Raw genomic sequence first — 22440 nt, forward strand, 5'->3', positions numbered from 1 at the left:
CATGCATGTGCACAACAACAACAAAATACCAAATTTTGAAATAACGATTCCCAAAAACGAATTGGACGATCTACTGGAGGAGAAATCGTATGCTAGAAATACAAGAAAAGGAGCAAACTCAAAGCATCAGTACATACGATTTATAAGTGGAATCTCGCAGCAGTATTTCAATGAAAAGTTATGGATAAACCAAAAAATTACCTGCGGCTTTAACTATCAGTACTATCGAATATATCCAATGTGTCTGAAGTTTCGAGCGCTCGTCCAGGTGAATTTTTAAAATTAATTTTCCTGCGCCCATTTTTTGCGAACTAGTTAATTTACAATATTATCGTATTGATCAATGGCACCTCGGGAACATTAAGAGGCAAGTGTTGTAAAGTTTTCTTAAATAAAAACTCATCCCTACTGAAATAATCGTCATATTACTGTCGTTTATAAAACATGATATCATATAACCTCGTAGAGAATCTGAAAAAGTAAAATTATTTTTCCCTTACTTACAATACTTCTAAAAGGCCATGTTTTATCCTCGTAAGTTTCTAATTGTATAAAAAAGGTCTGTAATATTTTTATTTAAAGTATTTAACAGAATTAATATTTTTTCTATACAGATCGTTAATAATACATGCGTACTTATAAGTTTTTTGCTACGAATATTTATAATAAATTTTCGTATCTAGCATTCTGCCGATGTGGAACCGATATGACTTGTGATTTCGTTCAATTTGAAGAAAATATAGACGTTACTGCTACTTTTAATTTGACTCTCAGTACAGGCAGAGCTTGTAGACCAAGTTACTTACACGGTGCTGCTGAAGAAAAAGTTTGTGAAAAAATGAGAATCTGGAGACAAATCACCAGCATGTTTACATGGTAGTCATATTTGCACCAAGCGCTATTAAACGAAAAAAAAATATTACGACAAACATCTTATCCTTGCTCTAGATTAGATGAAAGAGACAATTTGTTTAAATAGCATTCATGATATTGGTAAAAATCTCTTTACGTAAATTTTTGGACAAATCAACAAATCCCAGCATACAAAGTTATCCAAAAAGATGGTGTTAGTTTAAGTTTTGACGCTACAGGACTACAATTGCAAAAATTTCAAAAGCGTCAAAAACTTGTGAGAAGTCGTTATTTTTAAACGTCATAAGGTAATATACAAATATTGACTCATTAACACTAACACATTAACGTCAAATATATCCCAAAACATAAGTATTTTTTTTATTTTTTTTATTTATGTAGCTTTTAGAGTCTATATTTGCAAATAATAAATCTAAAATTAATACTTTCAATTCGTTAACTCTACTATATGCAAATATTTAAGTTCTAAAGAGCACAAAGTTCAGCTAATAACATGAGAGAAAGGATAATTTTCTTTTCGCAACTTGAATAGTACTTCCTAATTATCAACATTTAATTTTTTTTTTAATTTTGAGAGTTTCTTGACATAAATAAATGTTGTAACCTTATTTTTTTATATCATTAAGTAAAATAAAGGGGTATTTTTAAATTTGGTTGATTTTTTAAAAATTATATTTATACTTAACAGACCATGAAAGTAACTCAACAACTTATTTAATGTAAACGTCATTAGATTGATGGTTTTTTTTATTTTAAACAAGCATCCGCACAAATATCTGTCAATTTACCGTCGCTGAGCGTGTTGGAGAACGACACAGAGCTGGAGATATACGTCAGTTTTTACGTGTATGCAATCTTTTTTCGTCTAGGGTTCTACCACCACATAAAATTGTTACTGATGCATCAAGAGCATTACAAAATGCGACTGTATAGAGATTCACAAAATTCAACGATATCGATGATTATGCTAGCAAATCGACAGACAGCAAACAACACACGCGTATTCGTCTAGACGTGGCGCATTTTATACATTTATACAGTAAAATTCTTACAAACGTGGCAAAATTTGTGAAAAATTTCTACATGGCAGCAATCGGAAAGCTTGCTGTTGCAACAGATATATATATATATATATATATATATATATATATATATATATATATATATATATATATATATATATATAAACTATAAGAATGGATAAGAACTTAAAGTTACAAGAGTAAAGAGTTTATACAAAAATTAATTACAGGTATGTTATAAATATTTCAAAGTATTTCAAAATAACAAAATAATAAATTGAAGATATGATTTGGTGAAAATAATCTGTAAAAAGTAACATTATATACGTAATATATTTTAAGTATCAAATAATTAATTTTTAAAAACAATAATAAAATATCTTGTATTAAGTAACATATTAATCGATTTATTTGTGCTGTAAAATATTCTCTTCTTTGTTGCGACGTGGACTTAAAAGTATAATAATTAAAGTATTTTCTGATTTTCTGTGAAATCTTATATTACTTACAGCAGTGTGTTACACATGTAAAAACTAATATTTCAGATCTTCTGTATAATATTCCGCAGCCCAAAGGTATAGTAACAATCATATGATCTAAGAATTCTGAACTGAAACGCATAATGCGAGCAAGACTGAATGTACTATTTTTCCCGAGCAGTACAACTTTTTATGGGCAAAAAAGCATGATAAAGTACTTTACCACCCATGGCAAAAATTTTACCCATTTTCTTAAGACAGCAGAAAGAATATTCAAGTATTACTGAAAATCCAGGAAGCGCAGTTTTCTCAGTATTGAAAGACGAATATATTGTTACCTGCGAAAAAAGGTATTATGTCTTTTTTGCAGAGGTTTTTGCACTGAGAAATGTATTATTCTTGTGCTATCGGAAAAAGGTACTATTTTGTTTTAGCGCTGCGATACAGGTACTATGTTGGTACTGCAGAAAAGATACTATCTTGGAACTACCCTAAAAGAACTGGGTCGCGAATAAGAAAATGAATAATTGGCTGATTTTTCGTACACTTGGATGCTTTAGACGAATCTACTTTTTTCAGTAGATCCAAAACCATTTTTTTTTTAAAGCCAAGATACAGTCGTTTTTTGGTGGCTTTAAGGTACTACTTTTTTGACGCTCCACTGAGATAGTACTTTTTCCAGCAACGCTAAGATAATACCTTTTTCAGAGGAAGTCGAGATGGTACTTTGTACCTTCCAGGCAATGATATGTATACATCATGTAAGATAATCTCTTATTTGTTAATTTTTGAGGTATAAAAAAAGTATTCAACAATAAGGGCATACCTTCCGAACAAATTTTTTTTTTATCATTGACGAATTCACAACTTTTGTTTAGTTAAGATCTAAATCGAGATAAAAAGTAAATTATTTAAAAACAATGATTTTCGTGCAGTTTCAGCCCTTTTTTATCGTTGAATTTATTAGAGAAATACAATTATAAACATCACGACTACTTTTTTCTGAACTTTAAAAGCATACAGTGCTTCATCTTATGTCTCGAGCACACTTTTATCAAAACTTTTTTACTGATCAAAAAAACTACTTTATTAGCTTAGCAAAAAAGTCTTGTCAAAAATACACGCTGTAAGAATACAGAGCTAGTTGTAGTTACGACATTCATTTTTTTATCCACTTTGGGGTAATACCATGTCAAGTTTTAATAATAGTACAGTTCCATATACTTACTAATTACATCCTTATGTTAGAAAGTAAGTTAAACATTGTTCGGCTAATTTATACCTAATTCAAAACCGGAGAAAAGCTACACGAGCTGTGATACTGCTCTTTCGTTCGTTTAATATACATTAAGGAGTCGCCAGTTTTGGTAAAAAGTAAAATTCAAAGCACATGTATAGGATACGTTTCTTTTCTTCTTCACACAGCCAAGAACAAAAGAAAATTCGTGAACATGCCAGAAGTCGAGGGGGGATAAATTTTTTTTTAGCTTTTTCGAAAAATTTGCGCAAAAGTAGGAAAAGATTTGATTAATATGAAAAAGTCTGAACTCTTTTATTCATAACTTATTTCTACATTAGGTATCACGATTCAATAAAAACACTTTTAAAAGGTTTGTAATGAGCTTTTATTCGAGCAACAATAAAGTTAAAAATGTTTACTCCGTATAAAAATACAGTTGATTAAATCTAAGGCTCAAGACTCAAAAAACCCGTTTTGATCAATTTCTAAAAAAGTCACTTAAAACCACCATAACTTTTGACTGTGTAAATAGTTTTAACTTTATCAGAAGTCAAATTGAAAGATTTTTTATAAACTTCTAATTCAGTTTGAGTTAATTAAAAAATGTTCGTTTTGTAACAAGTTATAGCTGAAGTTATGGACAAATCTCGATCTTGACCATTTTCAGTGCAATTGTAAAGTAGCTTTAATTTTCGATTTTATTATTTTCAATTTTATCAAAGCTTAAATTAAAGTGCTTTACATAAGCCTTAATTTTAGACATGTTTGAGTCAAAAATATTGATCTAGTCAAAAGTTACGGCTAGTGTAAGCTTACCAATAGGTAAATTACGCTTCTGTCGATTTTTGGTGAAATTACTTCAGCTTACTCAGAATTTTTTTTCTTTGACAGTTTTTGACGCTATTAGGTGTTTATTTATATTATATGTATAAACTATAAATACATACAATCGTTATTTTCATACGTGGCCTGCATACAAAACGCATTATGATTCATTCAAGTCAACATTTCGATGCATCGATTCTAATTTACGTTTGAACGTATATTGTACGAAAGTAAATAAATCCTTATTAATCTTTGAACACTGCTTCTACTAAAGAACTAAAGTAATTGTTAGAATCAATAAACTTTATACATAGAATTAGTACGGAAAATTCAATAATCATGATGGGAATTTGAAAAAATTATTGTCTGTTTTACTTGGGCAGAATCCGCTTTTTTTATACATTATACATAAAATTTATGGAATCATTCATTTTTATTTAAGTGATTGCGGTAAATACGTAGTAAATAATGTGAAACTGAATAAATACGCATCATAGGTAACGTGCATTGAAATTGTAAATGCAAATCTCAATCATAGTGTTCGTTAATTTTTTGTATTAAATCAAAAGTGAAATCATGTAAAAATTTTTATCGTAAACACGTGATATTTTGGTAAAAATTCTAAATAATAGATTTCAAATTTTTTTTTTATTTTTCCTTCTGCAGGTGCCGCAGTCATGTGATCATTATCAGCCAATCCCATAACGAATAGAATCCCACAACGAATTCAAAATTCATCTGCCCCCTCTTTTTAAAATAGAATTATTGCACATGCGTAAACCGACTATTAAGTATTGTAAAATATACGTGTAAAAAAATGAAACCATTGAATTTTGTTTTCTCATGTTAGTTATTAGTATTAGTTTCTCAACAAAGTTATGTAACGATATCTTTAAAATTATCGAGATATATCTCTTAACAGTCTAAACTCTTTAATTTGTATTTATTAATTCTAGAAAGAACATATCAAGGTGAAATAGATTTTAACGACGTAGTATTTTTATTTTTTGATGAAAATGCGGTACGCATGACAGACATACTTTTGGAAGAAGAAAATAATGAAAGAGAGATTAAAATAGCGAATGATAATCCAAGTTGTTGGCAACATTGGGAATCATACTTGTACAAAAGTGTTGAACCTTTTTTCAGTGAGTAGAGGAATGATGTAAATGCCTATTTACTATTTGCACAACATAAAATTTTCTGAAAAATTGCTTAAGGACTTAAAGTTGATACCTGTTTAAAGGAATATTTTTAGCTATAAATATGCTTTTAGTATAAATCTTTTGGCAGTACGTGTAAAGTGAATGAATTTGTTGAGGATGCTATCAATTACAATCGCGGCCGCACCTTACTTGATACCTCTAAAATTTTTGATGTACAAGAAAATAATGATTAAGTAATATGCACCGTGTGATAAACTAGCATATCAACCAAAAATTCAGTCACGTGTCCCATTTATGTCGAAAAAATACACAAAAATCAATGTAGTAACGTAATTAATAAATTCACCGTTTGTCGAAACATTTAAGTGTAGATTTTTATTTATCTAGTTTAGCTAGACGAGAAGTTGAGGATTAGATGGGCATAGGGGATCCCTCAAAGATAAACTCCCCAACTTTGAGTCCAACAACAGCTGGAGATATTTTGGGATGTATTGCATGTGCGAATGGTGATTTACCTACTGGTCCACATAACTGTATTTTTCGCGACCGTGCAGCGCATTTATTTCCCGATTGTTTGAAAAAAATAGAAGATGAAAAAGGATATGGACAAAATCGAGTTTTTCTCAAATGCTCAGAAAATAAATCCCAAAAATCGCAGGAAGTCAACATCGAAAAAAAAAAAAAAAAACATACAGAAAACCTGCATAATATTTAAGGAAAAGACCAGATGATATTAAGGATTCGATCAGATGGACAAAAATAAGAATTTTTCTAGTAAATGAAACGGAAATGATCTTTCTCTTGCGACACTTAGACTAGACGGAAAAACTATAAGCTTGCAGAACACATACGCTTTTGACACAATATTTTCATTAATATTACTAGGTATGAGTGATTGTCTGGAACTGGCTGAGAGCGTAACTAAACTTACACATTGCAATTACCTTAATTCTCATCTCTACAAGTAAGATAAAAATCGTATGTGTAACCCTAATTATAAACGTTTTAAATCATAACTTTACAAAATATACAGACAAAAATCTTTAAAAAACATTGCTATAAAAATAATCTTAAAATACAGTTTAAAGTATAAAGTACTTATTCCATTTATATTACTACTAAACGATAAAATTCTACATTAAATATTTTTATTGTCTTTGTAAAACAATCCTTTTAAACGCTGTCAAATTTGTGTTAACGAATTTTCGAAACGTTTTACCTTTACGAAACGTAAGTTTACCAAGTTTTAAAATTGACTTGAGGTGAAATTGGAATAATTTTTAAAGATTGCATGAAAATGTAAACACCTTTACCATTTTAGAAATTACTGTGCTATTTATCATGATGTTAATTAAAAACATTCATCTACTTAACGTGCTGAAAATCTTGTAAATTAAGAAAATTGGTAGTTAGTTTTTGTCGGATAAGTGCCATCGTCTCTGGGGCTATCGTGCGACGTGAGGGATCTGCTAAGCAGAGCCCAAAGAAGTAATGTAGCCATGAAGCGATGGCGCTTATGTGTAGAATCCTACTTTTCGTACCGAAAACACACCAGTCTTTTAAAAATGCCCGAGGTAAGGAAAATGTATTTAATTTTAAAATAGTATCAATTTAGATCCTTAGTATGAAAACAGTATTTAAAAAATCCCATGTAAGATTTGAAGGAAGATTAGGGTCCCGCCATATCTTACCATACTTCATGAAGGGTAGGGATGGGATAAATGATTTTAAAAAACGTCTGAAGCATTTTAAGAACAAACTAAGAATACTGTGCTTTAAAAAAATCAAATTTTTTCAGATTCAAACTTGGGATGAAGAATTTTTCAAAATGATTCTTAGTACGCTGTAAAAAGATCGCATACATACGTACAAAGAGCTAAAATATTATTGAATATCCACGGCACAAAAGAAACACAAACACCTCGTCCTCACATTCTAAATTGTGTGACACATGTCTCTTGGCTTGCAAATCAGATTTTGTAAATTACCCAAGTATTAAAGAAAATTCTGCATGTGAGAAGTGTGCGAATCCCAAAGTTCTAAATCGCACAAGTATTGTTATAAAAGATAGAGAACTCAAAAATTTTGAAAATTATATCTTTATTGAACAAGATCGATTGTTCGTTATGTGAGTCAACTCTCAGTATGAAGCACGAGATTGCAGAAACAGGTATGTTATTATAAAAGCTACTTATAAGTCTAAAACAATAAAAACACTCATAACTAATGTATGTTTTGTATCACAGCTAAGGTTGTCATATTTGAAATCAGCAACAAAAATGAAGAGAATTAAAAAATTTTGCTTGCAAGCTTCTTAAAAATAGTTGATAATTCAATAGATTCGAAGAAAGAATTGCTTGTCCTTAGAATTTTTGCATATGACGGTGACTTGCAACCAGAAAAGCAAGTAGGGAAGTTATTGGTCATTACAAAAGTTTTATTTACCGTCGAGGTCATGGATTCTTTGTGATGATCAATCAAATAATTCTACATTCGTAAAAGAGAGAGAAAAAATCGTTTAATTATCTATTTAAATCAAACAAAACCATTGTGTTAATGCTATTCAGTGAACTTGACTTCACAACCACACCAAACCAAAAACCCTGTTGGACTGTTTCTAAAAATTAAGAAATAAACTTACTATTTGAAGAAAAAAAAAATGTTTTTTAAACCTACAACTAAGAGTTGAGTTTTTTTCACACATTCGAGATTTTTTCGACTCAGAAGATATACCTAACATCTTCAATAAAAGAGTCATAATTTTTGTGATTACTAATAGTATATAAAATTTTATTTAAAAATTTTTATGACAAACAATTTTTTTAAACTGTAAATTCAATAAAACTTGTTCTTTGTCACTGAGACCAAAGTCAGGACCAGCCAGAAAATAAAAATTTTTATGTAATCCAAGAACACGTTGAATAAATATTTTATGGCGAATGTGCAAATAATCCTTGGTAAGAGGGCACTAGAGTTGAAGGCATCAAGCTATATGCCATTTATGTGTCAATGCAATCTATGCTCCGTTCACATATGCTATAACCATGGATTACGGTCATAAAACTAGAACGTTCTCATGTTAGCTATATCCATAGCGAACCGTGTCCCGAACACATGGTGTACATGTAATATAGCTAAGGATGAACGTACGAAACGGCATGGTACACTCGTATGTAACACATAGCCTTACTTCATAGTAATCGATGCTCTAAGTACATAAGCTGCAACCGTGGAGAAATCCTATAGAGGCATAGGTTTTTTTTCCATCACCTTCTTGAGTTTGTTGCTGCTCTCCCTATGTCTGTCTATATGTATTACTGATTATGCTCAACTTAGCACTTGTTACTCAAACGACGTTCCCAGCACTGATGCACGTGCTGAGGTTGAATGTATAAATGTAAAAGCCATTAAATATTTAACAAGTTGCGTACTTTCTGCTCAAGTGAGCCCACTTTCCACCAAGTAGCACTTTCCACGCTCGATGTAAAAAAAATGTCGTTCTCACCTCGGGCATAAACATACAACTGGGCCTTTCGGGCACGCAAATTGTAATTTCTACACTAGGTAAGAAATCTACTATTAGAACTGCCATAAAACCTACGCCATCTCAAATTTAAGCTTATCTAGGATTGTCAACAAAGTGTGTAAAAGTAAAACTTTTTAGCAGAAAACAGGCAACAAATTTTCCGATTTACAGATTTATCCCAGCCCGTTCCTATCACGAGGTACGCGAGATGCACTGCTGGTTTAATAGATGGTTAAAGGGCCCTTACGATTTTGGGCCCCTCTAGGATCGGCAACAAAATATATAATAGTGAAACCTTTCAGCAATAAACGGGCAACAAATTTTCCCGTTTACAGATTCATCCTAGCCTACCGTATTTCGGTCCTGTATATAGTAACAAATTTTTACCAGCGTAAAAAATTAGCAACAAATTAACCATACGTTTAAATATGGGCATTTTTACTACGTACTGCCAGCTTGATATACGTGATCAACGCGGCGGCTGCTTTGCCGTCATGACTAGCCGTTCTGACTACGCCCAAGGTTCAGCTCAACGGCCTCCAGGAGCTAACTGTCACAGCAAGAGCATTCGTGGACGCTTGTTCAGAGATTTTAATCACGTCGACTGCAACGATCGCAAGTTTCAAGCTCTGGACCAGAAACTCAACCTTAACGTTACAGCTGACTGCGCACTGCTTGCCCTAAATGGGACTCTGTACCCCCTTCGGACCGTTACACCCAGCTGCTATCGAACTCTGGAGCCATCTACCAGACCTCTGGGACCCGACCTTTGCAATACCAGGTGACGTCAACAGCCTCTTTAGAGCTCAGAGACAAAGTGTACCCCCATCTACTAAAGCCAGGGCAGATATTCCGTGGAGATCTCGCCGGACAGCTTACCAGCTGGATGCTCGCTGGTCACGCACCGGGCCAAGCGATCCCGTCCTCAAAGCCGCTCGCATGACACCTCAACTCCATTTTGGCACGAGCAGTTAATCGCACTGATGCAACGGTTTTGGAAATTGGAGGACGTACCTTCGGAAATTCGTCAACCTTCTGACGACATTGAGTGCTAGGTCATCTTTTCCGATCATCATCAGGCGGCCAATAGGCGCTGTGTCGTCCACCTCCCGCTCAAGAGCAACGGGATTCAGTGACTAGGCGAGAGCGTAATCAGCTCCATAGTATCTCTTCGTTCATTACAGCGTTGATTATGGAGTGATCCGGAGATGGCCATCGAATATGCATGCTTCGTGGATAAGTATCTCAAGTGCGGGCACATGCGGTTACTGACTGACGCGAAGCTCTGCGAGTCGTCGGGCCCCGTGCACTATATCCCGCACCATGGGATCTGGCTCAGGATCTGGCAAACTGTCGATCACCGGAAGAAAAAGCGCATCATATTTAACGCATCTCGACCTACACTAGCTATAGCCTTAACAATCTCCTTTACGCCGGACCAAAGTTTCAAGCTCACTAGCTTCAAATCCAGCGTATGCTATGGAGCACTGATAAGTCCAGCCCACCAAAGCACTATTAGTTGCTCACTGAGACCTATTGTAAAAATAGTGCTTCCTATCTCTCCTATTTTACAGCTATGCTAGGAGAAAAGCCATGCTTGGCCCGAGACTGTGCTTATCGTCAACCAAGATTTATACGTCGATGATATTCTCTCTGATTCTGACAACGTGAGACGGCTCAAATTTTCCATGACCAGCTGATCAGCTTTTAGCAAGCTGGAAGCTTCCTTCTGAGGAAGAGGATGTCTAATGATCCGAAGCTGTTGTGTGACCTCTCTCCAGGTGCCCGACTGAGAGGTGGCTCAGCGTAGACGGTTTTGTCAGCGAACTCGGCGTAAGCTGGGACACGATTAACGATCGCTTCTACCTTACGCCACCTACCCTAGAGCCACAGCCAAAACAGCGCGTGATGCTCGCAGCTTTAACCGGACTTTTTCATTCCTCTGGATGGATCGCACCCGTCGTCTTAACTGTAAAAATTATCATTGAGGCTCTCTGGCGAGTGCGACTCGAATGGGATGAAACCGTGCTTGCGACCATGGCCCAACGTTGGAGCGAATTTTTGACTCAACTACCAATTGTCTCCAGCATTGCCATTCCTCGCTGGATTAGCTACAGCTCCTCCACTAGTTTACAACTCTATGCATTTGTAAGCGCGAGCCAACGCACGATGATCGCTGTCATGTACTCAGGCACTGACGGACCAGCCTATGGTGTCTGCATGCGTATTATGATGTCCAGGATCAAGTTGACCCCCATCATGAGTTTGCAGCCAGATGCCACTAGTTCCACACGCATAACGATCCCTAAATTGGATGTACGAGTAACACTGCTCGCAGCGAGGCTGCTACGCATGGGTGATAAGGAATACGCTGAGAGCGTCGAGCACTGTCACGTCTGAAGCGACTCCTAGACCGTGCTTTACTGACTCCGTTCGTCTAAACTTGTACCGGACAATATATTAAAACACATTCAGTGTACTTGCGTTGTAGATTGCAAACCACATTGGTGTTTTATGGAAGTCGGTGTTGTGCAACCTACATTACGTTCGTAGTACATGCATACTAGGACAACTTCAAAAAAAAAAAAAAAAATATACTAGATTAACAGCTGTGCTGACGAGAATCATCATTATGGATTTTAAAAAGAGTTAAATATTTTTATTTATCCATCGAAAACTAGCATTACTAAAAAAAACCATTAAAATCTGTAAAAATTAATTTTCAATTAGTATTTCAACGGGATACTGAAGATGAATAGTTTTATGATTTTTCTGGCTTGGTCTGACCGGTGAAACCCGTTTATGGAAAAATTCGATTCGTTATTAAAGAAGAAAAAAAATGCTATCGTTAATAATTAGAAAAGTAATTGACCAATGATACTACAATTATATATACATGTTGAAGTCAAAATGAGCATTAGTTTAAAGAATTTTCAATCATCCATGTGCAGCCATTTTTTAGTAAATAAACTAGTGAAAAAAAAGGTTTTTTTCACTTCTGGAGCTGTTTGCAGGTTAACAATTGCAGTTATCGACCTCTATCAGTGCTTAATTTGTAAAAAAAATATACAAGGAATAACTTCCTAATGCATTTGCTGTACTACTAAAAATTAAAAAAAACGGAGATATTAAAGAGAAAAGAGAAAAAAGCTCTTTTTTCGTCACTTATTCTTAATGATAAAATGAAGCACATTAACAATTTTGGCGTAAATTTAGGGGGTTTAACTACACCCCAAAACTAAGCGATTCCAATAATAAAATTTATTGCGTCCGAAAAATTCACTCAAATTTTTCCACCGTCTAGCCTAAATCCAGCGGATGTGACGTCCCAGTGGCACGGATCTTTACGCTTCAGCAGGTGCGTACTTGGTAAGAAGGCCCCTCCTAGACCACAGGCCTTCTTGATTCGTGTCCAGCCGAGAACATAAAGCTCCGAAGCTGGGGCAACCTAGCCACCGACGGCACCCTACAATTTTGTTGCGTTGTTCAACACACTACGCCAAATATTGTTAAGAAGTTTTCGGATCTCGGCCTTCTCTTTCGCTTCCTTGCTCGACTGCCTCGCTTGATCTATCGTCAGCTGCCTCGGCTGCGTCGAGATCCCACTCTCCAGCCTTTCGCTCCTCTGACAACGATCGCACTGCGCGATGCCTACCTTGCCTGTGTCCACCTCAGCCAGCTATAATTCTTCGCGCTAGAGCTTCCAAGCTTAAAGGAAGGACGGCTGTATTCCTGCAAAAAATCCACAGCTGCCCTTAGACCATATTGTTTTCAATGACGTCCTTTAAGTTGCTGGTCGTCTTCAGCATTCTGCGCTTGCCTTCGACGAGAAGCATCTGCCAATCCTGAGAGAGCTGCGGCTGGCTCGACCACTGCCGTGGCAGGCAGAACACACACTCTATCGACGGCACCCAACGTATGCTGCTCCTGATCTTGCACTTCCGTTGGAAAACTTCCGAACCGAACCTCCACGTTACTCTGCTGACTCTACCAATATCTGCCATGGAAGATCTGCCGACTTGTATCACTAACGTTTAAAATAAGTAAAGAGCGATCCAAACCAACGAGTCGAAGAATTTATATCATATACTATGTATATTCCAAAATATTTTGTTTCTGGCAGCACTTGTAAATTTCACTATGACTGAATTTTTAGGGTATGCACTGTAGTCCTGAAATGTGACAAAAAGACTTTAACGGGTACATGATTGAAGAATCTAAATCGAAAAATAACGAGCACATGAGGAATATTATACACATGAGGAAATCCATTACTAATTTAGATCTACACGTTCAAAAAAAAGAAAAAAAAAAAATTTTTCGAGGCATACACTTGAACCAATTTTGTCCTCATTTTATATACCCTCAGAAATGAGGAAAAATTGTGTGCAAGTATTCAAGGACACTGTTTTTCGCTCCACTGAAAATTTTGAATACTGATTTTCTAAGGTGAAAAAGCCGGACTAAACTGAAAATTGTTGGAAACTGATTGAATCGTACCGAGTGTTAAAAAATTCTTCTTTTCCCACATTCTGTAGACGTTTGAAAACAGTAATCACCCCAAAACTATGCACAACTTCGATATATAAATAATTTAGGGTAAATTTGCCCATCTAAAGCCTCCCCATGTATTGCAGTACCAAAATTTGGTGTGAAAATGTATTATTTCACCTCAGAAATCTTCTGTCGAGGATTTTTGAGGTCACTGATTACGAATCGGAGGTCTAATTGCAAGCATGGATAGTTTCAACCTCTTGAAATCAACCCCAGTTGCAGTAATCATTAAAAAATCCATAATTTAGCCTCTGAAATCATTTCTCCAGGGGTTTTCAAGGTCGCTTCCGAGATCCATTTGTGCGCAGGGTTAGCTTCCGTAGACAACTATCAAAGTTATCATTGAAAAAGCACGTTTCGTGATGGTATACTCATAAGAGCCTGTATGTCGCCATCCAAATTAAATTTTTTTCAAACTGTGACCCTAGCCCCTCTAAAGTTCTGAAGTATTTTATGAACGTAGAAAAAATTAAGTTGCAAAATTTTTTAGTAACAGTTTAGTTTACGACCCCTCCTGAGAAGTTGAACTCGCAGTGCTGCCAACATAAAATTGCACGGAAAAACCGAAATCACTACCACGGGAAATTTGAATGTAAATAACTAATTACCATGTTATGTTGGCAACATTTTTTGCGGATTCTGAAGCTAACTTTTCACAAGGAGTCATAAAATACACACTCGCCAATTTTTATAATAAAAATCAATAGAAAATCTAATTTTTTTCTGATCCCATCAATCATAAGTTGTGGAAGTCGAAAACGCTGTTTATAAGACTAGTATATTCACCAAGAGCTTAAGTAGGACTGTAAGGCTGCGGGCACATAGAACCACGTCAAGCGTATCGCGTAAAAGTAAGGAAAGTTAGGTATAAGCCAGTTCATGGTCACGAAAAAGCATAAAACCTGAAATTCTCAATACTATACATGTCAAATAAAAAAATTTCATGTATTTGTAACTGCCCACATACTCCTTTTTTTAAACTTTTATTTGAGAGCCGTAAACGCAATTTATACAGCTTCATAACACTTCTCACTTTTTCTTTGCGATATTGGGTCATTGCATATTAGGTCGTATAGACTTTCCACAAGTTACCTAAAGTTCTTACGATTTGGTTTTTTATCAAAGTTAAAAATTCAATTAATTATACAATTGACACTTCAATTGCTATTGTTGAAATTAGCTGCTGACTGTATTCACAGATTGCGGACTTTATATACGCTTCACGCAAAAAAATTTACTATCGTGCACATAGGTAAAAAAATACGCACGTAACTTTATTTTTCCATGAGTGACTTACGCGAAAAACACTTACACGCGTGTTGACTCCCATGTGCACAATGAAGAATTTTTTCGCGTAGAGCGTACCTTACCTGTCTTTCCCTGATCCTGTTATTTTACACGATACGCTTTACGCTTAACGCAGTTCCATGTGCCCGCACTTTAAGTGCTATAAATGTTTTTTAAACAAACATTTGGCAAGTGCTAACGATTGAATAGTCCTATGTTTCAATAGAACTTTTGGATCCTTACTGGAGTTTTAGTTGCAAATTTATTCACAAATTACAATGTTAAGACTAAAAATAAATCTTGTAATATAGAGAAGTATACCAAATCTAAAGTAGGACCAATTATTATCAAGGTATTTCGCACATGTTCAGCTTGATGGTCCAAACGTATCACCACTCAGATTTCTTAAAGTTTTTTACATTAAAAAAATCAAATGGTGCTACTGATCGCCTGGACTGTAAAGCTGTATGAATTCTTGCAATTTGAATGTCTTAAATTAGCACATGCATTAGTTCCTAAACTTATATTTGATCAAATAACACATTAATTAATTCAAGTAAACATACACAAACTTTCTAGTTTAAATAACGTGCAAATTATAATTGAGTATAAGCACTTATGAAGTTCAGCACATCATGATAAATCTATAAGACATTTTTTATATTCCAGTGGCTGCTCTGTGTTTCATCAAATGTAAAATGTCATTGTCCACCAAGTACAATTTAACATGTATAATAAAAGTTAACCAACTTAGGTGCAAATTTTTAGACACATACACAATTAGATTTCTAGAACGTTGTATGTATTAAATAAAGTAAATTTTATTAGTCATAAACATATAGCTCATTAACTTAACTTTTTTAAACTCTAATAACATTGCTCTCAAATTGCCGAAGAACATCTAACGCATACTATAGTAATAATACACCCAACTTAGTAAGAAAAAAGTTGTATAGCTTACTGTAGAGCAAATTAGCACCAAGAGAAACAATTATTTTTTGTAGATGATGCATAACAGAATATTATGTGATCATATACAGTACAACTGCCCATTGCTAACTGCTAAATCAATCAGTTAGTATTACTGCATTTAGTAAAACGATGTTAAAAATAGTAGATCTAAACTGTAAACTCACATGTACGTGAGTCTTCACAAATTTTTTTGTACATTAATAGTGACTAGATAGGGAATTGATACATAGTAATTAAGGAATATTAAAAATTTGTGGATAAATTTTTCAACAGTTTATCCCACTTACACTCATCCAATAACGTCAGGTATTGACAAAATTCTCCGTCACTGTGTCAGTATTACATTACCAGATTACCACATATTACAACAACCAAAGAATTCTAACGTTTTTAACTAAAGGTTAAGTTATTTTCTAGTCAGTCAGTCGGTGGATGGCTCGAATTAGTCTAATTCATTAAAATGTATCCCGGACATAGACATATGAAAAAAATAGACAGCTCGTTCTAATGTACGGCGCTGAAGCACAAGTAGAAAAAGACACCATATTGAAAGTGTACACCTGTCTCTCTCGCACGTTGCCAACAGCGGGAAGGTTGCACCCGGTCGGAAATTTTAACTAGGCTGCCTCGGTAGTTAGAGGTAATGACAGCCATTTCGGAGCAGTATATGTAAGATAATTAACTGACATGTTAAAGTTATGTTACTCGGGGGGCTGGAATTTTAAAACCGACAGATTTTTTTTTTTTGAAAACGAAAGTGGTTTCACCCAAAGTCTCTTCCTTTCAAGTTTCCCCCCTTACCCCGTTCCCCTCACCGACTGTTCTCCATACACTTCCCCTCTCGCCACTATATATATATCTGCCAACCGTGCCGTGTTACTCTTCTGCACACCTTTACCCACCATTCCCTGTTTACACTCCCAAGCAATTATTTTTCAAACTAATTACAATTTTATTTTCCTACAATAACTTTTATGTCACTTTGAATTTTATTCTTTTACAATTCTAAAAAAAAAAAAAAAAAAAAAACACTTTCCAATAAGGAGATTTGAACCCCCGACCCGTTGCATGTGAGTCCAGTACCTTACCCACTCTGCTACGAGCGCTGCCGACTATAGAAACGTGGTTTCTTGTACTCATGCTGTGGTTCGTAACTATAACATTCCATTTTTAAATGTATTCACTGATAATACATTTAATTATGTATTTGTTTTATAAATTGTGTATTTTTTTTTCTAAATAATACATCTTAAAAAAAAAAAAAAAAAAAAAAAAAAAAAAAAAATTTAATTAGCATAAATATGATTATGTAGATTAAACATAATAAGGCGCGTTATTAAGCATTAAATATTTGTATTTTATGCATTTGATGCATAAAATACCGACCGATTTTTATTAAACCTGAGGTTTTTTTTGGCATTACAGTAATGCTACTAATTACTGTTATAAATATAATTATTTTATAAACAAATAAATTATTTAAATAAAGGAAATACAAAAGAATGAAAAAAAAAGTAATGAAATTAAATATGAAAAAAAAGGAATGATTTATAAAAAAAAAAAAAAGGGAATGAAAAAAAAAGATTAAATATGAAAATAAGAAAGAAATTAAATAAAGGAAATACAAAAAAATGAAAAAAAATGTAATTAAATGAAATATGAAAGAAAATAAAACAAGAAATAAAAAAAAAAATGAAAAAAAAATGTGATAAAATAAAACATGAAAAAAAAACAAGAAATATAAAAAAATGAAACAAGAAATAAAGAAAAAAAAAAATAAAAAAAAAACAAAAAAAAAAAACCAAACCAGGGGGGATAAATGGGTCATGGGACCCACGGTAAGAACGAAGTTCTTTAAACATGAGATATGTATGGACACAATTTCTTAGGTAACAAGGGGGTCGCCAGACCCACAGGAAGAACGAAGCTCTGTAAACGTTAGTACTGCATTCATGTTGTTTACTAAAACAAAAACTTGAAAAACGAATAAGAAAAAAAAAAAAAAAATATTTTACTCCTCACGATGGTTGAACTTCGTGAGTACTGTATTTATGCACGACGTTCTCACGAAGTTCAACCATCGTGAGTAGTAAAATATATTTTTTTTTTTTTCTTATTCGTTTTTCAAGTTTTTGTTTTAGCAAACAACATGAATGCAGTACTAACGTTGACAGAGCTTTGTTCTTTCTGTGGGTCTGGCGACCCCCTTGTTACCTAAGAAATTGTGTCCATACTCATCTCATGTTTAAAAAACTTCGTTCTTACCGTGGGTCCCATGACCCATTTATCCCCCCTGGTTTGGTTTTTTTTTTTTATTTATTTTTTTTTTTTTTTCTTTATTTCTTGTTTTTTAATTTTTTTTGTAAAATGAGTGAGACAGTGAAATGATCGTTGTCATTAAGTAAAGACAGGGTCAAGAGATATTGTGCTTCAAAACGTGCAATTGCAAAGGAGGAAGAAAAAGAAATACGTGGCACCAATATTCGTGCAAATTACTATGGGTTATTGAGTTATTGGGTTGAAATATATATGCTGAGAACTAAAACATTTAAAATATTTTCACAGTCTTATTAAATTGACACTATTTTTTCCCTACTGAATTTTTTTTCATTGTAAAAATAACTTGTTTTTTTAATAAAAAAGTTACCATTGTCGTAAGACATTTTACTTTTTTATATTCTCCTAGTCTTAGAATTCATTTCTTGAAGTACAGTACATTACGCACACCTGTAAGCGAGGTTAAGGAGCAGAGCAGAACATATACTTAAAGCATTTTAGGTGGGGGTATGCAGAAAATATACTCTATAGAAGTTGCCTATAGGTAGGGCCAAGCTAAGCCGCGTTACGTTACGCTATCTGCCTCTATACTTTAGCCTTGCTAGGACCTAGCTTGGCTAGCTAGGCTGCCTATAGGTAGGCACAAGCTATAGACCCCTGCTAAGCTTTTCGATCGGGCATCAGCGGGCCTTAGTTTACTGACCCCCACCTTTAGCAATGTGCAAGAGCGACAGAATTCCACGTTCGATGTTGTATGTTGTATCTCTTTCTACTGGTGCTTAAGCGCCGAGCGCCGTCGCAAGAACGAGCAGTCTATTTTTCTTATGTCTATGAAGAGGAATAGACAAGGCACGTCACGACAGAAGCCTATTATGAAATACAGTTTATGGGTGTATTCCGCAAATGCTGCCAGCAGTTAAGTTACGTAGGTCGTGGTAACGCCGCATGGTCGGGCGGCGCTAGCGTCAACCTGTACTAACTGTCGGTGGGTTCCGCATGTCAACAAACTCCGAAATATCAGATGGCATAGGAGTGAAAACAGTAAAAAATATCTATGTGCCAACGTCAACATTACGAAAGAAATATCCCCATTATAGCTATGAGTATACTTAGACGTCTGAAAACTTGAATAATAATAAAAAATTAGAGTTATATCATTTTTTCGTCGAATTTGTTTTGATACGTGGTATGTGCACTGTGTGTTACGCGTTCCGCTTCTACTATAGAAAACGTCCGTCTTGTTGTACCAACATAATTCAGTATTGTGTATTTATATCACAGGATATGAAATAAGATCCTTTACTCTGTTGATTTATTGTTTACTATACAATGAGTTATGAACAAGTTTCGCATTTTCTAGAAGTTAAGGGATGTACTACAAATTTGGGACAAAAATAAAATGCATGTATTTCATGTTCATAAGTCAAAAGTGCGATGCATCATTTAAAACATGATTTTCCATGTAAGAGTATTCTAACTCATGATGATAATCAGAATGATGTTTATATATTGCGTATGGAGATAACAGAGCCTTTGTCAACATTGAAAAGTCTTATAGAGCAAAAATGCGGATTCAAGTTATTAGATTATTCGTTTTTGCTACAAAATTCTGTTATGGTACTACTTTAAGATAGTATTCTATTTTTTAGAAACAATTATTTCATAATTGTAAATACTGATTTTAGTTAGAAAATCATAAAAATTTGGTTGACCAGTGTATCGAAGGAAAAGGATTGGTTCAAATACATATCCAAATGAAACATAGCGAAAAGCAGATCAATATTGTTGATGTTTTAAAACTAGCTGAAAATAACATTGATATTTCAGAAAATAGTAAGTTCTTTTTTCTTATTGTCCTCACATACATTTATGTAATAATGTAAACAAGCAAAAGCCTAAAACACAAATGTCATGTGTAACATACTGCTTGAGTGATATGTTTCCTTGGATCACAGTTACTCAATTAGACGTTGAAAATAATCTGGACTGTAACAGTTGCAGTGTTTTATTATGACACATTAATAATTGAAAAATGTGACATGATATAAATGGTTTGGTACTTTAATCCTTAACCTGTTTTTGGCCTTTTCTATTTCAGAGACCATGTTTTTTATCAAGTCTTTGCCCTAACCGTGTTACAGTGTGTGAGTTTTTGTGCGGGCCCCTTGCGAAGTTCCTCTCAGACGACTCGGCCACTAATACTTAACAGTGCGCAGTGATTGTCTCAAACACACCCCAGCTATTGTCAAGTTTAATGAAAGGATTTTTTTTTTATGTGAAAACATTTTATACGAGGTTTAGAGGCTGCGTTCACAGTGGTAGATTTAGTATAAAACTAGTGTCAGGGCTGAGCGTGTAACTTGAGCCATGTCGTAAATATAATTGGCATCAGGTCAAATATTATATTTACGACGTTTCATAAAAAGCAAAATCTTAAATTTGGTGATTTAACGTCACATGTCCCATCGTTGCTGTGAAAAGGGTGTGTAGACGTGCAAAAAATACTTCGACACCGGCAAAAGGATTCGACTGGGGCCATTCGGGTGTAATATTAAATATTTGTTCAAAAGTATCTTACCACTAGGCATGCATTATCTTAAAACTCGGGCTGAATTTAAACTTGATTTGATTGTTAAGACACGTAACAGAAAAAAAAAATGTTAAAGTGTGCGATCTATTTCCTACTAGTTTGAGGGCATTCGGTGTAGGTATGCGTCTTACCTTACGGGCTCCACTAGTTAAGTAAATTGTAGCGCGCTCGCCAGGAATCGACATTAATGGCTTTTTGAGAGTTGATCGCAAACGGTGACCGGTCACAATACACTCAGAAACTCAGTAGTTCAATCGGGGAATCCGATAATCGTCGACTTCGACGAGATAAGTCAAAGTAACGTGGCGTCAACTTAACCTTTTATCCCATATTTAAAAAGTAAATGACGTAACAAGACCAATACACTTTCCGATTTATCGAATTCACCGATTGATCCCCTGTTGGGGGATCTGATCGCGATATTTCGATACAGCCTGATACTATTCTATAAATCTCGAAAATAGCGCTCTAATTGGTTAGTTCCAGTGATATTCGATGGAATACTTAGTTCAGAATAACTGACCAATCAAAGAGCTGCATCGAGTAATATCGGGCTGTACCGAAGTATCGCGATCAAAAGCACAGGGACGTAAGAAAAGCATTGGTTGATACGTATGTATGTGGGGAAGTATGAGGCACTACCGGCAGCCCAACTTTATTAATTAATAATGACGAAACTTCTTGGAGTAAAGCTATGAAAAAAATCTCATTTCAAATGCACAGTATTATAATCATGTATACTAAACATTGCCGTGTCGAACTGGTATTTGAAAATTCTTGTACGGCCATTTTTTTCGATTGACAATTGTAACCGCTACTTGTACTAAATTACTGTTATTATTATGTTCGTAATTTAGTTTTCTAAAAGAATCAGCAAAAACCATTTAGGACAATCAATTCAAAATAATTTTTTTTATTAATTCCTTGTTAGTATTAGAGACATACAGGGTGACGGAGTGACCTAACCTCCACCGCATGCACCGTTTTCACACTATCTGTGAAAACGTAAGTGCATAGTGCTTGTGTATGAACGTGTATATAGATGTACTAAACAGTGCTATTCTTACGTCTTTGCATATCATGTATATGCCAATTTAAATTTGGAATCGTTATGTTGTGGTAGCCCCATAGATGCAGGGTAGAGCTGCAGGACATAATTTTCTCTATAAGCTGCTATGCTTAGTCTATCCTGGGGCTCTACAATAGTAAACGATGTATTGTCATATTGCAAAATTCCTCTCTAAAATTTCTTTAGTTTTCTCAATTTTCTCAAACCTTTTTTATTCGAAGACTTTCAAGAGAAGTTTGTGATATCGCGATATATCGTTTAAGTTGGTAGAGCCTCTTGTGACAAGTTTCGATATATCGAAAAAAATAGTTTTTTTGCGATATCCCATAGACCACGCATGCGGCTTAACATAAAAAAACTAAAATCGCAAGCACAGTCTTAGGGAATATCGCACAATTTTTTAGTTTTTTCGATATATCGAAACGTGTGACAAGGCTCCTTGAGTGGTTTTGGGTATCTTAAATATATGATTTTAGCTCTGGTCTCAACTTCAACACAAAAACCTGACGTCACGTTAACATTTAGATATCTGTTTGGACGTGACGTCAAGATTCATGGTT

The 22440-nt window shown here is 34.5% G+C and overlaps 2 protein-coding genes across 4 annotated transcripts in view; one reads left to right on the forward strand and one right to left on the reverse strand.

Annotated features, from left to right (window-relative positions):
- Positions 1 to 21056, reverse strand: part of vnc (GNAT family N-acetyltransferase vnc) — an 88627-nt gene extending 67571 nt beyond the window's left edge. The window contains exon 1 of one of the 3 annotated variants that reach the window (XM_089593799.1): positions 20943 to 21056. In XM_089593799.1, the coding sequence (XP_089449925.1) occupies positions 20943 to 20996 (54 nt within the window). In that variant the 5' untranslated portion in view covers positions 20997 to 21056. Of the gene's footprint in view, positions 1 to 15933; positions 15979 to 16231; positions 16405 to 20942 lie in introns of those variants that run through there. The other 2 variants (XM_014356218.2, XM_089593800.1) reach the window with 2 other exon arrangements.
- The window catches only part of Ets97D (DNA-binding protein Ets97D), a 126641-nt gene continuing 123423 nt past the window's right edge, over positions 19223 to 22440 (forward strand). The window contains exons 1-2 of the mRNA XM_089593798.1: positions 19223 to 19838; positions 19907 to 20054. Coding sequence (XP_089449924.1) covers positions 19656 to 19838; positions 19907 to 20054 — 331 coding nt within the window. The 5' untranslated portion in view covers positions 19223 to 19655. The remainder of the gene's footprint in view (positions 19839 to 19906; positions 20055 to 22440) is intronic.

This window comes from Copidosoma floridanum, unplaced genomic scaffold (genome assembly GCF_036245765.1).
Source record: "Copidosoma floridanum isolate Cflo_tuat_1 unplaced genomic scaffold, Cflo_Japanese_pri ptg000020l, whole genome shotgun sequence".
In the NCBI taxonomy this organism is placed as follows: Eukaryota; Metazoa; Arthropoda; class Insecta; order Hymenoptera; family Encyrtidae; genus Copidosoma; species Copidosoma floridanum.